At 57.8% G+C, this 17267-nt stretch overlaps 3 protein-coding genes across 21 annotated transcripts in view; 1 reads left to right on the forward strand and 2 right to left on the reverse strand.

Annotated features, from left to right (window-relative positions):
- EWSR1 (EWS RNA binding protein 1) overlaps window positions 1–3184 on the reverse strand; it is a 25725-nt gene extending 22541 nt beyond the window's left edge. For 2 of the 4 annotated variants that reach the window (XM_070385903.1, XM_070385901.1), the window contains exon 1: window positions 3016–3184. In XM_070385903.1, the coding sequence (XP_070242004.1) occupies window positions 3016–3028 (13 nt within the window). In that variant the 5' untranslated portion in view covers window positions 3029–3184. The remainder of the gene's footprint in view (window positions 1–3015) is intronic. The other 2 variants (XM_070385904.1, XM_070385902.1) reach the window with 1 other exon arrangement.
- Window positions 3140–8589, forward strand: RHBDD3 (rhomboid domain containing 3). Of its 9 annotated transcripts, none has more exons than XM_070385914.1 (7): window positions 3140–3277; window positions 3802–3958; window positions 5556–5745; window positions 6380–6763; window positions 7635–7797; window positions 7886–8173; window positions 8261–8589. In XM_070385914.1, exons 2-7 carry the CDS (start codon window positions 3896–3898, stop codon window positions 8436–8438), a joined length of 1266 nt encoding a protein of 421 aa, XP_070242015.1. In that variant the 5' UTR covers window positions 3140–3277; window positions 3802–3895; the 3' UTR covers window positions 8439–8589. The 9 variants fall into 9 exon arrangements, with proteins under 9 accessions (XP_070242015.1, XP_070242020.1, XP_070242016.1 ...); XM_070385915.1 differs by lacking the exon at window positions 3140–3277 and adding an exon at window positions 3312–3326; XM_070385913.1 differs by lacking the exon at window positions 3140–3277 and adding an exon at window positions 3350–3623.
- A 210-nt stretch (window positions 8590–8799) lies between these two features.
- EMID1 (EMI domain containing 1) overlaps window positions 8800–17267 on the reverse strand; it is a 40296-nt gene continuing 31828 nt past the window's right edge. For 3 of the 8 annotated variants that reach the window (XM_070385908.1, XM_070385905.1, XM_070385909.1), the window contains one exon: window positions 8800–9608. In XM_070385908.1, the coding sequence (XP_070242009.1) occupies window positions 9387–9608 (222 nt within the window). In that variant the 3' untranslated portion in view covers window positions 8800–9386. Of the gene's footprint in view, window positions 9609–12778; window positions 12870–13704; window positions 13790–17267 lie in introns of all 8 variants that reach the window. The other 5 variants (XM_070385906.1, XM_070385911.1, XM_070385907.1 and 2 more) reach the window with 3 other exon arrangements.

Below are 17267 nucleotides of genomic sequence, written 5' to 3' on the forward strand. Positions count from 1 at the left end.
GTCCTTTCTTTCCAATCAGAAAGTAGTGCCTTATCTGAAAGCAAAAGCTGACAGATCTTCACAGAGGGGTTTTCTAACCTCACTCCAACAGAAGCCTGCTTCACAGTTCACCTGGCCTGCCCCCAGAGCATTCTGCTGAATCCATCTCTTTAACTTGGCTCATTTTTCACCTCTACACATAACTTGACCACTTTCCTTCCTCTACACCCTTAACTCAGAACCCTGAATCATCAACATTATCAAATCAACCACCAAAGGCTATGTATAATGAACAAATCAATTTGTTCAAGACAATCTTAGCTCCATATGTGACATAAAAATTCAAATCACTTCTTTAACGTTTTAGTTAAAAAATAAACACACCAATGAAACACCAAAAATCAAATATTTCAACCTACATTCTACTGAGGCTTCTGTGTGAGGAATGGTTCTATATCACTGAGATGTAAGTTCAATGTTTGCAGGAGAACTTTTACACAACAACAGTTATGTAAAACAAAACTGGCAAAGCTGACAAGGAACAATGAATGATCTCAGATCAATGGGAAACCAGCTGATTTAGCCCCACACCGCTGGGCTGGGGAGGTGGTTAAATGTGTTTCACGAGAACTTATGTTATCTTCCTACAGCATACAAACCTTTATATGGCCTCAAAAATCTACAGTTACACACTGGTTGGATTATTTAGCAGTTATAATTATTTTTTTTAATAACTCCCAAACGTGTAGCTAAAGACTACACTAAAACACAGGACAAGTTGAGAAGAAAGGGGGCTATGGGTGGGGGCCTCCAGAGTGCTATGCCAAGTCACTTCAGTCGTGTCAGACTCTTTGTGCCCCTTTGGACTGTAGCCCACCAGGCTCCTCTGTCCATGGGATTCTCCAGGAAAAATTACTGCAGTGGGTTGCCACGTCCTCCTCCTGGGGATATTCCCAACCAAGAGTGCTAGCAATATTCTATTTCTTGGTCTGAATGGTGGTTACTTGGAAGTTTCTTTGCTAAAGGGGACATATACTTTAGGTACTTTTCTAAATATGCCAAATAAGGAGGAAGAAAAGCTAAGAATATTGCCCAATGTGGTGGCTTTTAGAAACTTCAGGCAGTCACGATTCGAACTGTTCAGAGTTAGGAGCTTCAGACTACATCATAAGTTAAAGTCACTTTGGGACAACTCCGTGAGAGCTGTAACATCAGAAACTAAGGGCTCAAAAAGCTCTTCAAAGGTCTAGCCTAACCCGGTCACCTTGAAGGACAGGGCACTGAAGTCCAGACAAGGATTCCCTCAAAGTTCCCCAGGTCAGACCTGCTGTCTACATAAACCACAATTGCAATTCTAATAAAGTATGCAGCGGCCACCAGTACACAGAGCTTGAGCAAAGGAGAACGAGAAACGGGCAGGTCCACACACACACACTTAAATACACACACATGTGTACTCCCCAAACTTTCACGGGGAAGGGAGAGCAGCACTCTCCCTTACAAACTCCTAACACTGCAGGGAAGAGGGAGGAGGAAAGGGCTCTGAGCAAACCATTCCCCACCAGGAGGTGTCCTGGACGGTGGTTGTTTCAGAGTCCTTTCCTCCAGGGGCACTCTGTACCCTGGCACTAACAGCCAGCATCTACCACATGCTTGTGTACAGACCACAAAGCTGGGGAGAGTTCTGAAGACTGTCCTGCCCTTGCTGGATTCTGGACCCTTTTCGGATTAAAACTCGGAAGGACCCAAAGCTTTTCCCATTTTCCCTCTTCTCTAACTGCCTGCAAGGCCTGGAGTCAGGCTGCCTAAGAACCACCCCAGAGGCAAAAATCGCCCCACCCGATCCACAACCGCAGTTAGTGCACGGTCTGCAAACTCTCTTACACACCCCGGGGCGGTAAGGACCACCCCACACACCAAATTACAGATCCCACCCCGGCTTTCTTTCAAAGGCCAGTCCGCGCCTCCTTCCGCTCTGTCAGACCACGAAATAAACAAGCCTCTCTCGGCTTAACCTAAGCGAATAAACGTGCGAGAAGATTACTTAAGCATAATTCAAACGCCGACCGAGGACTTTTGTTTCTCCTAAATCAAAAAAGCCAAGAAATGTCTTTCGGTGGTGGATTCCTAGCCTTGAGAACTGGGTTGGCCTCATTATACAACAGGCCTCCCTCCGCGTTTGATGAAAAATGGCCCTGGGAAGCCGCTTAATTGCTTTTTGTGGCGGAAAGAAGGACTAATAATGGTTTAAAAAAAAAAAAACTTTAAGCAGCAGCTGACTGGGTAGTTGTAAAGCGGAGCGTGGGGTGGGGGCGCTCCGTTTAAAGCCCAGTCGGGCAGAAGTTCGGCTTGGGGGCTGGAACCCGCCGAGGAAGGCAATTCGGCAGGCCTGGACGACGTGCCAGCCGACCCGGCTTTAAGGACGACGGGGCTCCGGCTCACAGGTCGGCGCCCTTCAGCTCACAAGTCCGCGAAGCCTTTTTATGTTTGTTTCCCCCCCCCCCGGGCTTCTCGGTGAGGCAGAATCGGCCTCGGGCCTAGGCTGCGGCCCTGGGAGTGGGGTTGCGGCGGGGAGAAGTCAGAAAGACAGCGGGCCTGCCGCTTCTCGAGCCGCTACCTGCCGCCCGCCCCACCTCCAGTTTCGGGGTGCCGGGCCCGAGGCCTGGCCAAACTCTCCAGCCCCCACCCCACGCGGGGCCCCGAAGCCTCAGGCCCCGCCCACGTGGCGAGCAGCCCGGATCTCGGGGCCCGACCGCCGCCGCACAATGGAGGCCAAAGCAGGCCCCGCGCGCCCCCGCCGCCTCCAGCCCCCCGCGCGCCGGGGGCGCCGGAAGGTTCCAGAGCCGGCCTGCCCGGTGGGGGGAGGGGAAGGCGCGGAGGGGGACGCCGGCCATCGAGCTTCTCAGACCGCGGCGGGTACCTCACACCCTTCTCGGGAAAGCCCACTCAGTCGTCCCTGCCATCCCCAAAGACGAGCGGCCCCCAATCTAGGCGTCCCTGCCGTCGGCGGCGCGACCACAGTCCCACCACGCTCACCCGTGGACGCCATTTTCTCTCCTTCCTTCTCGTTCTCTCAACGTCCGTCTCCCTCTCGCTGTTCCTCTAGACGCCGCACTGCGCAGGCGCGAGACCCGCAACCTCGGGCGCTACCATCGGGCTCCCGCCACGGGGGTGGGGGAAGGCGTAATGACCTGCCACTTCTCGTCCTTCGCGCCCGCCTCTCTAGTCCTAATTCTTTCTAAAGAGCCCCGGATGTGATGAGCGGACCAAAATAACACCGCAGGGGCGGGCGCGGCGGGTGAGCGGATCTCGGTAACGAGGCGGAGTGGTTCTTTGGTCGACGCCAGGTCGTTTGGGGAATGGTTACGCCCGCTGGTTCTAGGGACTGTCTCTGAAGAGACTACCTTGGAGGGAAACGGAGGCCGGCGGGAACACTAGGGGGAAGGGACCCGGGCCTTAAACAACTGCTGACTAATCGGCGGACGGCTGAGGAGGGGGTGGCGTGCCGACCGGTCGGCCGGGGTCACGCGCCGGAGGGCGAGCAGAATGGGCTCGGGGCGCTTGGACCTCGGCGGGAAGCTAGAGTACCGACTGCCAGCCGAGGGCCCCACTCGGCCTTCGGGGGGCGGGGGGCGCGCTCCGCAGTGAGTACCCCGGACACGTGGCCCGGCCGCGGGGGAGGGAGCCGAGACCGGTGGGCTGGATGGGAGGCCCTGAACGTAGCGCCCAGCTCGAGAGGCCCCCCCACCCCCACCCCCCAGTAACGGTCGAGGTTGCGAAGACTCTTTTAATCACCCCTCATCCAACACTTTGTTTTTACAGAAGGGGAAACTGAGACCCAAGGAATTTGGGTACATCTCCTAAAGTCTCACCCACACCCGGGACCGCCCCCCGCCCCCCGCCAGCCCAACTGTCCATGACCCGGAAGAATCATCCCCGTCCCTATCTTTCCATTCTGTCCTTCCGGTTTCCTGGAGAGGTAGGCGGGCTCTGAGGGTGCACAGCTCCATTTTATAGATAAAGAGACTGAGCTCTGCAGCGTTCAGATCCTAGTTCAGTTACTCTTGTAAAAGTAGCCCGGGGGGAGGGGGGTGATGGTGAGGGTGCAGGAAGATGGCAGTGCACCAGCCTGACTTCTTGGACTCAACCCGATCTCCCTAGGCGGATGCCCAGGTCCAGCAAAGGGCAGGGCTCATTCAAATCCTTGAGCGGGACCTGGAACAAAGCTAGTGTCTTTCTTTTCAACGATCACATACAAAGCACGAGCTGTGTGCTAGGAGCACCCTGGGAAACTTGGCCGTGAGTGAGAGGAGCATCCCTCCTCCCCCAGTTCAGACCACCTGCCTAGAAAACTGGCCAAGCGGTACTCATTAGATAGGGTAGGCTCCATGATAGTGGGGGCGAGGGGCGCTTTGAGCTGGGCTTCAAAGGATGAGTAGGAGTTTGCTGTTGGAGACATGAAGCGAAAGACATTGCAGGCAGAAGAGTTTATATTTTTTCTGCAAGAGAGTGGCAGGTGGGTTTTGATGCCAAGGATGCCCCTGACAAGGGAGCAGATGAGGCAGCCCTCTTACCTCTGGGATTTCCCTTCCTCTCCTGTGACATCGGCTCAGTTGGAGTCCTGAGACATGCTAGGGTACCAGAGTGAGGGGATTCCGGCAAGGCTTAGAAGACAGGCTGGATGTGAGGAGGGAGAACACGGGAGGGAAAGCCTTGCTTCGTGGGCAGGGGATTGGCACGATTGAGGGCAGCTGGGCTGGAGCAGCTGCTTCCGTGTTGAGGCCTCTCCGTTGGTGGGGACGACCAGGGTGGCTACCATATATCCAGCAGGAGTTGTGGGACTGCCTAGTCCATTCCTTTTTCTTACCCTACAAGGAGTAAATTTTCTTAATCCCCAATTTACAGATGAGGAAGGAGAGGCTCTAAACTTGCTCAGAGAGGAGTAGACAACAGGAAGAAGTGGAGTGGATCCTGGAATCTTCCTGTGAAAGTGAGGGCAGGGCCAGAGGGGCTGCGATCAGGGCTAGAGGAGAGGGGTGTCTCTGTCCCGTGTCACTGTGTGGACTCCGGCTGCCCCTCCTCCAGCCCTCTGGCTCCACCTGCTCCCTAATCTGCCTGCCCTTTGGCTGGCCTTGCCCCCTCGGTCAAGGGCAGCTGAGGCCACCTGGAGCTCTTAAGTCAGTGGAGCGGAGCGGGAGGAAGGTGGCTGGTCTGTAGCCAGAGGGAATAGGGAGGCAGAAGATGGCATTCAGTTTGCCCTGGTGGGGCTGCACAAAACCCCCCTAAATTGGGGACCCTGGTGTCCCCGTTCAACTTGCTGCTCTCCGTGCTCCCCAGTCTGGGCGCCTTTTCAGGGCCCATCGGGGCCTGGCCTCTTCGCTGTCACACATAGACAGGGGACAGCAGTGGCTAAGCACGGGGCTAGACTCTGAGCTCTAATGCGGCCAAGTTGCTGCACCAACCTCTCCAGCCTCGGTTTCTACTTCTGTAAAACAGTGCTATTGCTATGGTAGCTGAAAGGAGGTCAGATAAAAGCTGCAATAATAACTGTTGTTATTGTTTTCCTTTACCCCTAGCACACAGTCCCACGGCCACCTTTGAGCACCTTCAGCCAAGTTATGCATGCCAGAGGCCCCCCTGGCCTACCGACTCCGGCACTGCCTCTCGCTTCCTCTGTCCTGATGCTGCTAATGAGCACCCTGTGGCTGCTGGGGGCTGGCCCCAGCCTCGTCCTGGCCCCAGAGCTGCTGCTGGACCCTAGGCAGGGTAAGGGCCGGCCACATGGGGCTTGGAGGCAGGAGATTTGCTGTAGGGCCTGAGACCAGTTGGCAGGAGCACGTGCTTCCTGCAGCGGTCAGGCAGGGGTCGGACCCAGCACCCTGGGGAAGGTCCGCCTTGACAGGGAGCATGCCCAGCTCAACCACAGCCAAGGAGGGAGGGCAGAGGGGCCAGCACAGGGGTGGGAGCCTGTGAGTAGGAATTCTTTTCAGATGGCTCCCCTGTCTGGTGGCTTTCCCTTAAACTAAGGCTTTTAGCTAAGCCCGAAAATGGGGAGGAGGAGCTAGGGGTTTGAGGACTGGCGGGAGCTGAGCACCTGTTTCCCAAGAATTTGAGGAACTCAAATGATGTTCACAGAAATGAAGTGACTTACCTATGGTTGGTTGCTCTTAAGAAGACTGATTGTTGGGTCTGGCTTGTTCTGCTTAAAGCAGCAGTGGGGAGGGTAGCCATAGTGTTTGGAAGCCCTTGGTCCCTTCGACCAGGGCTGAAAGTGCTGGCTGTGGGCAGGCTCTGGCTCCCCGGGAGGGGAGACTGGCTTGGTGGATGGCTCTGGCACACCTGGGCCAGACTCGGGGGCCACAGCCCCTAACCTGGCACATAAGCCCCTTCTCTCCCCCAGCACACCGGCTGCTCACACATGCTCTGGGCCACACGGCCCTTCCCGGCCTGCTGCTCAGCCTGCTGCTCCTGCCCACACTGGGCTGGCAGCAGGAGCGCCACCTGGGCACGCTGCGGTTCCTACACGCCTCCAGCCTGCTCGCGCTGGCCTCCGGGCTGCTGGCCGTGCTGCTGGCAGGCCTCGGGGTGTCCGGTGCAGCCGGGGGCTGCGGGTACATGCCCGTCCACCTGGCCATGCTGGCGGGGCAGGGTTCTCGCCCTCGACGGCCCCGGGGGGCCCTGCCACCATGGCTCCTGCCGTGGCTGCTGCTCGCCCTGACACCACTGCTCAGCTCCGAGCCACCCTTCCTGCAGCTCTTCTGCGGCCTCCTCGCTGGCCTGGCCTGTATCCTTTGCCGCGGCCCAGGGCTGCTGTGGACGTGCGGGTTCCGTGGCTGGGACCCCAGGGTGCCAGGGAAGGAACTGGCATGAGAGTCAGGCCCCCTCATTCACACGCATCCCAGGGGCATCTCTGAGTGTCCTCTCTCTGGCTCTGGGCTGGTGACTGGGGGCTCGTGGCCACGTAGAGGTGCCATTTAACAGTTTAAAGGAGAGCCTGGGAGCTGAGGGGCCTTAGGAGGCGCCTAGCCTGGACGTCCCAGTGGAGATGGCAGTTACCCTGAGGCCGTGCAAGATGAGATGGTAGACGAGGAGAGCACAGGCCCGCAGTCAGCGCGGAGGGTGAAGGGCCAGGGTGAAAGTGAGCCTGGGGCTCTCCTGGCCTCAGAAGGGGGTGTGGTGCGGGTGTGTTAAACACAGGTTTAATGCCTTTCGGGGCGACACTGCAGTCAGAGGGAACAGTGGGCGCAGGCTGGCCCTGGGGGTTGCTTAGGACTGGGGATGCCCGGCCGGATCCTGGAGAGGGGAGCGTGTTGCCCTCGCTGTGACAGTGCCCAGGGGTGGGCCTGGTGTCACAGACCTGAGCGGGCCCACAGGGCTCAGGAGATTGCAGATGGGGGGCTGCCAAATCGGGGTGAGATGGGTTTAGGGATGAGGCACGCCACTACCTCTTGCTGGCTGGGTAGCTGCAGGCGGGTCCCTTTTCCTCTCTGAGCCTCCATGCTGATGAGGGTGATGACACCGCTCTGGCAGGGCCATGGTGAGGAGACAGGAGGGAATGCCCGTCACACACCTGGCACGGGGCCCGGCATGTGGCGTGGGCTTCCCCCGGATGCATGTGGTTTTCCTTGACCAGCCGCCCTGCCCCGGGCAGACAGACGCTGCCGGGGCCTTCCGGTGGCTGGAGCTCTCGGAGCAGCGGCTGCAGGCGCTGCAGGAGGGTGTCCTGTGCAAAGCCCTGGCTGGATGCTGGCCGCTCCAGCTCCTTCCCGCCCCAGGCGGCCCAGCTGAGCTGCCCGTTGCCCATCCTGCCGGAGTGAGGTGAGGGTGATGCCGAGGACACTGGCCCTGGTGGTGGCAGCCGTGCCGGTAGCTGGCAGTCAGCCTTCTTCTGCTTCTGCCCCTCCAGGCCCCCCACCCCTGGACCTCCCCGCATGGCCTCCCCTAGCCTCTGGCCCCTCAGTGAAGGCTCAGCCCCGATCCTGCCAGGCCTGAGGCCTGTGCAGCCGCTCTGGGAGGGCTCCTCAGAGGCCGGACTGGCCTGGTCTGGGCCCGGCTTCCCCCCGGGGACCCCGCTGTGGGCAGCCCTGGACCAGCAAATGCTGCAGGAGGGGATCGAGGCCTCGCTGCTTGAAGGCCCAGCCCAGGGCCCTGAGAGCCCACTCTGGCTGCCTAAGTCCTCCGTCTCCTCTCTGCGGTAAGGTGGGGTGGGTGGGGGGGGTGCCTTGTTGTGGGGGCTGGAGGTGGCCCTGACCCTCCCTTCCCATCCCCTCCCCTGCTACAGGCTGCAGCAGCTGGAGCGCATGGGCTTCCCCACGGAGCAGGCAGTGGTGGCTCTGGCAGCCACTGGCCGAGTGGAGGGGGCCGTTGCATTGCTGGTCGGCGGGGAGGTGGGCACTGAGGCGCTGGTGACTCAGGGGAGGGAAGGGCCCACCCACCCTGAGGGTCCTGGGCCCCCATAGCACAAACAGGCCCTCAGGTGAGAAGAAGCCCAGCCTGTGAGGGGGACGTTGGAGCCCCAGCCCTGTCTGCTGAGAGTCAGGAGGGGGTCCAGGGTGGCCCCCCAGCACCCTGCCCCAGTACTGTTCAGAATAAAACACAGTTCACTTTTCAGCCTGGATCTCGTGGGGCAGTGCTTGTCTGACTCTTAGTTTGGCATCGGGGTAGAATGAGTGAACGAGCAGTGAACAAACGGCCGACTGCAGGAGGGCAGTGCTCTTCCTGGACACCTGGCTCTGCCCCCCTACCCTGTCCCCTGGCTACCCAGGTGATGGACAGGGAGCCCTGGCTCCATAGCCCTCGGGGACAGTGAAGGCCACTGAGGAGAGCTGCTGGCCTGCCTGGCCGCACCGTCTGAGCGCACACAGACCAGGCCGGTGGGCAGTCAGGCGGGGGCCTTTATTGGCTGATACGCATCTACCTGCTGGGGCTGTCACAAGCGGGTGTGGAAGCAGGTGGCCCCCTCCCCCAGACCATGGAAGGGACTGAGGGTTCAGGGGTCAGAAGTGACACAAAGGGCCCTGAACATCCAGTCAGATCAGGTAGCTTGACCTCAGGGTCAGGAAACCAGCACCAGAAAACGAGGAGGGGTACAGATGGGCCCCCCAGGTTTGGCTGGGGAGCCGGGAGGTGAGACTGCCCACCCTCGTCATCCCTGGGCGTGTGGAGGGCTGGGCAGCTCCAAACAACAGAAGCTCCAAACCTGCCGGCCCCTGCAGACCTGCATCACCCCATTTCACAGAGGGAAACTGAGGCCCAGGGCCCTGAGCAAGGCCTCACCTCTCACCTGGGCCACGCCTCCCTCTCAGGCCCTGGTCCCTGCTCAGCCTCATAGGAAGCAGATGTGCATGGGGTGCCAGGACCAAGACCCCCACCCAAAGGCCTAGGTGGTGGAAGGGACCCTGAGGATATTAATAAATATGGGCGGGCAGACCCCAGAGGCAGCTGGCCCAGGCCAGGCTGGGAAGGGAAGCCTGGCTGGCCCTCCCCAAGGGGCCACCACCACCCTCAGTCTCTCTCGTCTCGGCTCCTGGGGGCCACGATCCGGTAGCTGGCCGCGTGTCCTCCCCTCTTGCCCCGCAGGAGGCTGGGGGTGCCTGTGCTGGCGAGGCTTGCCCCCGACCCCTCTGGTTCTGCCGGAGGGAAGAAGAGAGGGAGGGATGGAGAGAGGCCAGGTTAGTGAGGTCTGTGTGAGGCACCCACCTACCCTTGGCCTTCTGGGGGTGGGGCTCTGTCATCTGGAAGCAGAGCTGTGGGAAAGAAGGGGGTCTGCAAAGCTGGTTAGTGCCCGTCCCCCTGGGAGTTACTATCCCCTAACCCAACTAGAGCGCTCAGGGCCTTTACATGATTTTCTATGACAGGTGGGGATGAACCCACCACGTTTCTGAAATGCTTCGTACGTAATGGATGCGCCATGAAAAAGTGCTTTTTCATTAACGTATTTTGGATGTGGAGGTGTGCCCTGAGTCATTCCCATTTCATAGCTGGGTAGACTAAGGCCAGGCATCACTCTTTCTCTCTCCTTGAGTTATACGACCCAAGTGGGGAAGGGTTTAGAAGGCCAGGCTCTGCCACTGACCTACTGTGTAGCTTTGGACCTCTGTCAGGGTCTCAGTTGTCTGATCTCTAAAACCTGGGGGATGGTCCAGATACAGAGGCCTTGGGCAACTCCAGTAATTATTGGAGTCAGTTCTGATTTGGCTATGGTGACATATGCCCCAACCTGCAAATTAGCTGACCTCCAAAAGTAAAACTGAATAATTGGCGTTCTTCCCACCTGGCAAACTCCTACTCATCCTTCAGAACCCAGATCAGGACCTACCTCCTCCAGGAAGCCTTCTGTCACTATCACCTCAGTCCTTCTCAAATGAGGGGATAGGCAAGTTGGAAGGATGGGCTGTTTTTCCAGAGGGAGAGCCCCAGGATGGAGGACTTGGCTGAGCCTCCAAAACCCTGTTCACAGGACCAACACTTGGACTCTGGTTGCGCATCAGCTTCACACTGAAGGCCAAGCGGCTGCACCCTCATAGTCATAACTGTCTAGTATCCTGGCCCTGTGTCCCATGAACCTCTGGGCTGAGATTCGGGGCAGACAGGTATCTGCAGTCACAGTCAAGGGACAGTTTGTGCCCCAAACCAGGGAGCACGGGGAGAGGGAAGCCCAGGGCTCAGGTTCCAGCATCAGCTCAGGCCAAGTCCTGGCCCCACCGTATTCCAGTCGTGCGGCCTTGAGCAAGTCCCAGGGGAATGTGGGGTGACACTGCTGGAGTCACACTCCTGTGAAGTGTGTAAGGTGACCAGGAGTGGAAAGTGGTTTTCACAGTAAATACTGGGTCTTGATAGTCAGAAGGCTGGTGTGTTTTCAACTCTTGCAGGTCTGGTCGCTGTGAGTCGGTCATGAGATGCTGTTCTGACATGACCAAATTCAGGTTTTCCCTGGGCCCCCCTCAGTGCCTAGCAGAGCAGAGAGGTCGGGGAACCTCTGCTGATGGAGCCCGAAGAGCTGGAGCTTTAGGCCAGACCTAGGGGACCCCAGGGGCTCACAACTCTCCCAGTGTCATTGCGGGAGTCACGAGCCCTCTGAACCTGTGCTTCTTCCTCTGTGAGGTGGGCATGGTACTGCCCACCTAGAACGCATGTTACAAGGACTGGGGATGCTGAATATAAGTTCCCCGGCCCGGGTGGCCCAGCTGTGTGACAGCTGTTACTATTACTGGTGTCGATCAGAGTCTAAACACGAGCCCATCTGGGTCTTCTGTAGCCATGGTATATGTGATGGAGCAGTGGGGATGGTTCCATCTCCTCTGCTCCCCTCCTCCCGCAACCCCCTTCCAGGCCACACTGAGTGGACATGGGCCCTGCCAGGTGCCTGGCACTTCCTCCCTGGGCTGCTGAAGGAGGGGCAGGGCACAGAGTCAAGGCCACAGTGTGTCCCTTCTGGCTCCTGTCCCAGTCCTCCTGAGGGGGGTGGGGGGGGCACCTGACAAAGAGCTGAGAGCCTGGGATTTGGTCCTTGGTCCTTCCTCTGGGAGAAGAGAAGGTCTGGGAGATGGTTGGAGAAGTTTCTAGAAGTTGGGGAAGCCATGTGGCTCAGCAGGAGCAGCTCTGGAAGCAGACCCCGCACACCTTCCCACCCCTGGAGAGTGGGGCTCTGTGGGGGCTGTCCTCTCCCCTCCTCCTGGCACTGGGAGCCTTCCATGACTAATGCGAGGGTCCCATCTCGCAGGAAGGCTTCCCCTCACACACATCCTTTGGCGTACCTGTTCCCCACGCCCCTCACCTCTGCAGATGCTGAAGACCCTCCGCCACCAAGGCAGGTACCCTGAGACCGGCCTCTGCACCTGCCCAGACCCAGAACGCAGCTGGTGTGCCCTACACTTTTGCCAAATGAAGGAGATAGCTCTGACCTTAGCTCTCCTTCCTGCTGGGGGCCTCAGTTTCCCCATCTGTAGGACAGACATGAGGTTACGTGTGATGTCTGAGGCCGTGTGCACTGAAGCGTTGAGAGATGGGACATCTGGGAGGAGAGTGGCCGTTGGGGCCTCTTTGCAGGTAGAAGAGGGTTAGCCCCAAGGGCAGTCAATCCCTGCCTCTCTCCAGGGCCGCCACAGACTCCAGTTTAACTCTGGTAGGCCTCCTCAGCCCCACTGTGTCAGCCAGGTGGGGCTAACCTCTTGTCATGTTTACACTCAAGGACCTTCTCCAGCGGGGCCCTGCCAGACCGTCTAGCCCCAGCTCTCACCCCTCAGCAAGCTCACAGAGCAGTCCCTCTGGGCTCCCTCTGGTCTCTCGGCGTTTGGCCATGCTGTTCCTTTTGCCGGTTCACTTGCCCCCGATCCTGGCCTTTCAAGTCTCCACTTAGATGCCTCCTTCCGGAAGCTCTCCCAAGATGCCCTCTGCCATGCCCCGGCCTGCTTCAGGAGCACTTCCGTGCTTTCCTGGTTGCCAGTACTCACTCCACTGGGGTATTCCTCACCCTGGGTTTAACACCCAGCTCCAGGGCTCCCCTCCCCACCTGCCCGCAGCAGCTCCCTAAGTTCCACGAGAGCAGGATTGTGTCTCTCTTATCTGTTGGAACCTGTCCAGCGAGGTACCTGGCACAGAGCAGGTGCTCAATCACTCAGGAACTAGTTACCAGAACCTTCTCTGTGCCAGACACCGTCTGCTGGCCGGATGGAAGGGCTGAAGAGGGGGTGGGGGCTGCTAGTCTGGATCCAGTGTTGGGAGGTGCCGTCTGTGTCCCCAGGCCCTTCCCAGGCCCTTCCTGGCAGGGGCTGCCCCTGCCTGCCCGCCCTGCCATTACCTGGCCAGATGATGGCTTCCAGCAGGGTGACCCGTCTGGCCAGGAGCTCCAGCTGAGCCTGCTGCTGCAGGAAGCTCTGTAAGCTAGGAGCCTGATGGGAGATCGAGAAGAGCAGACGGTGCGAGTCTGGCCTCCGGGGGCAGGCTGGGCCAGGGAGTTGAGGGGAGGGGCAGGAGCCTCTGTCAGGATCTGGTTCTCTCCTAAGTGGGGACGGGGCTCACTTGGCTCCTCAAGTGACCAGATGGGTGGAGAACTGGTGGATGACTGCCTGGGGGAGGGTCTCTCAGCCCACTCATGGGGCACCTTGGGACCAGGAGGGCCTGCTTAGTGAGTGCCTCTTGGGTCAGAGCTGGAGGGTGGTACATAACCCAGAATCCCCTGGGACTCGAGCCTGGCTATGTCACCCACAGTCCCCTGCCCTGCTGGAGTCTAGCCCTGTGACCTGCTGGCCCATGGACTTGCACACTGGCTCTGTCTGGAGTCTGGATCCATTGCCCATAGTCCTCCTGGTGGCCTGGGTTCTGACGTTATTACCCACAATCCCCTGTACTGTTGCAGTCTGGCTCTTTACCCACAATCCTCTGCTACCCTGGAGCTTGGCTCTGTTGCCCATCATTCCCTTCAGACTCAAAATCTATCCGCCCTGGCACCCCTGCAGGCCTGGAAACCACATTACCCACAGTTTCCGGAGCCCCAGGTCTGACCACAGGGGTGGGGGCCCGGGTTTCTGGGGCTCCCCTCTTCCCCTGTGGACTCGTGGGACCAGTCATCGAGGGATGGGTGGTCTTGACCTTTCACGTCCCCACCTGGAGAAGGTCAGGTACCTTCTCCGGCCTCTTGACTGGGCCCAAGCAGCTCCACCCTGGAGGGCCTGGGGAAGGCTGGCGGGTGGGGGCTGGGCTGTCTGTCCGTCTGTCTCTACTCACCATAGAGCCCAATCATTGTTTCCAAGATTAAAACCCTCTCAGCTAAAATCTTCAAAGCCTCGCGTAGTTGGTGCAACCCCTCCCCCTGTGGAGGAAAGAGACAGATGCAGCCGTGAAGAGGGCAGGGGAGGGGGGCCCTGCAAAGCTTGTTGGAGGCCCATGCCCCACCCTGGACATGCACCCGCAGCCCCTCACCACCTGCCACAGCCCAGGGCCCATGGACAGCTGGAACAAGACTCGGAGAAGACAGGAGGGGGACAAGGCAGGCAGAAGCAACCCCCTTGGTAGGATCCCACCCAGCTGTCTGCTCTCTGCCCACAGCCCTGCATATCTTCGCTGCACTGGAGGCAGGGGGAGGCCAGTCTGCAGGGGCACTCCTGCTGTCCCGGGGCCTGCCCGGAGGCTGCCCCAGAGCCCCAGCCGCTCTTCCGTCTCTGCTGCCTGAAACCAGCTGCTCTCACAACATCCGCAGGATTCCTGCCACATCCCTGGGCCACTTGCACTCTTGTTTACTTAGCAGTCTTTGAACTGACTCAGTTTTGCCTTCAATACTGTGTTTGTCTCAGCTAATTAACTCCACCAGTGGGATCAGGCTACTTTCCAATCGTCTTCCCACTCATGTCCAAATGAATATATCAGAGTAAAATCAGAAGATGTCTGAGTGGCATCACTGTTGGGAAGCTAGGCTTAAAATGCTGGTAAGGCTGAAGTCCAGGCCCAGGTGCGCCCTTCCCTAGTCCTGTTGGGCCCCTTCCTCCCAAGGGCTCTGACGGCTCCAGGTCCATATGCTGCACATATGGCTGGGAGCCCAGCCCTCAGCCCCGCCCTTTTGTCTCAGCTGAGTCTCCAGCACCCCTCAAACCCCTCCCCTGGACCTCCCTGCTCCAGGGTCTCCTGTCTCAAGTAGTGCTGACGCTGCCCAGGGCTCTGGTCAGGGACCACCAGCTGGCCCTCACCTTCACTTCTTCCCAGTGTCTGTCTGTCTGTCCTTTCCTCCCCCTAGCATAAGGCCCATGGTCTTGTCAGAACCCCACACTCCCTCACTCCTTCCTTCCTCTTTCCTAGTCCAGACTAAAGGTACTTCCGGGATGTAGAGATGTTAATTCTGACCAAGCAACAGGACGGCAAGAACTCCTCCAGCCCTGACACATCTGGGAGTCTCTCTCAAGTCCTTTTCCTCAGTGCAGATTAAATGAAGGGATGAGGTATAATACGCATCTTGGTACAATTGCTACCTTCAAGGTAGCTCTTCCCACACAAAACATCTAACAAGAGTCCTCGCAACGTGGCTGTTCTGAACGAGTCCATGGCCATGCTAGGACTGACCCTTGTGATCTGGCTGTCCTGTCCGTATCACATGGATGGGACTACTCTCAGGCCACTGCCTGGCCATGGAGCCTGGGGGGTCGCCCTGAAGTGAGCCCTCTTCAAGTATTACATGCATCTAAAAGTGGATGACCTTCAAGAACCACATTGAGCCGCTGGAGCATGGACAGTGGGACAAGCTGACATCACACGTCTCCTGGTGAGATGCAGTAAGAGGGCAGCGCCTCCCCAGCTGGCGGAGGGCAGTTCACCTGCATCTCCTCCTGAGGGAACTGTCAGGCAAATCTAGATGGAGGGACAGTCTCAAAAAGACAAACTCGAGAGAAGGAAGAGAAGGGCAGGGGGCCTGTTCTGGATTAGAAGAACCTAGCGACGTGACAGGAGAAGGCGATGGCACCCCACTCCAGTACTCTTGCCTGGAAAATCCCATGGGCGGAGGAGCCTGGTAGGCTGCAGTCCATGGGGCCGCAGAGTCAGACACAACTGAGCGACTTCACTTTCACTTTTCACTTTCATGCATTGGAGGAGGAAATGGCAACCCACTCCAGTGTTCTTGCCTGGAGAATCCCAGGGACGGGGGAGCCTGGTGGGCTGCCGTCTATGGGGTCGCACAGAGTCGGACACGACTGAAGTGACTTAGCAGCAGCAGCAGCGACATGATAACCAAATGCAATACACGAATCTTGATTTGATCTTGGATTTTTTTTTTAAAACCAGCTACAAAATGCATTTTGGAGATGACTGGTAAAATTTATAGGTAGTGAAGTGAATTCACTCTGTGTGTCCGACTCTTCGCGACCCCATGGACTGTAGCCTACCAGGCTCCTCTGTCAATGGGATTCTCCAAGGCAAGGGTACTGGAGTGGGTTGCCATTTGCTTTATAGGTGACTGTGGTACTGTGGCTCTTTGGGAGAACATCCATGCTCTTTCAAGACACACACTGATGTGTTGGGGGAGATGCAGATGAGGTCTGCAACTTACTTTCCAATGGATTAAGAAAAAAAAGTCTGTAAGTATATAAAGATTGAAAGAACAAACATGGCAAAACAGTAATAACTGGTCAGTCCAGAAGAAGGGCATAAGGATAGTCACTGAACCAACTTTTCTCTATATTTGAAAATTTTCCAAGTAAAAACCTGGGGGAAAAATGCAAAAAAAAAATATTCTGGGTAAGTGGCCTGCTATTTGCACCGATGATGTCCCAGTGCCCCCAAGCCTGGCCTGAGTGTCCAGGGCCTGCTGGACAGCCCCTTAGCTGTCACACAGACATTCCCAATTTTCCACGGAGAAAGCTCAGAGGGCCAGCTTCCCCTGGCTGTCTTCTGTCTTTCTCTATTGTAAACATCTCCCTTAACTTCTCGCCCCCTCATTCCACAGCCAGACTAGCACCCACGTGTCTCTCAGCTCCACTGACATCTGTCCATCTTCCGCCCCCTCCCAGTTCTGGCCCCCAAAGCCTCTTGCCAGGATGACGAGGACAGCCTCCTGTCTAGTCTCTCTTTCTGCTCCCACGTTGCTCCCTTTTCCCATCCATTCTCCATGTGGCAATCAGAGGGATCTTTGGCTAACAAAAATCTGACCACATCACTCCCCTACTTAACATTTCAACGCGTTGCTCCCCACTGCCTACAGCACAAACTTTACACTCCTCAATATGGCCTCTTAAGTTCCCAAAGCCTCTGACTCGTGTCTCACTCCTTGCCTGTCACCCTCTGTCGCTCCAAGTATTTGCAGCTCCTCAGACACCCCAGGCTTGCCCTCGCCCCAGGGCCTTTGCACACGATGTCTCCTCTCCTCTGCCAGAACACCCTTTGCCAGGCCTCAGCCTGAGTCTCCTCATCCAAGAAGATGCTGAGTTGCCCCCTGCCATCACAGCTGAGCTCCCCCTGTCCTGTCACTGCTGGTTACTGGTCTGTTCCCCCCTACTCCTGCTGTGACCACTCTGAGGGTGGGCACTGTGTCCAAATCACATCTGTGTCCATGGTGCCCAGTCTGGAGCCTGGCACCACCAAGGAGGTGCTTGGGGAAAGTTAGCTGGTTCCCCAAGCCCTGGGAGCTGGAAAGCCTGGGCTTCAGTTCCAGCTCTGCCAACAATTCACTCTGTGGAGTTGGGCCTCAGTTTTTCCTATCTGAATAAGGGGTATGGGCTTTGGTCTGGACAGGCCAGTGCCTGCAGCGCATCCTCATGACCACTGGGTGTCACTGCTGAGCCACAGACAAGTCAATGGCTGCAAGA

This window comes from Bos mutus, chromosome 17 (assembly GCF_027580195.1).
Source record: "Bos mutus isolate GX-2022 chromosome 17, NWIPB_WYAK_1.1, whole genome shotgun sequence".
NCBI lineage: Eukaryota > Metazoa > Chordata > Mammalia > Artiodactyla > Bovidae > Bos > Bos mutus.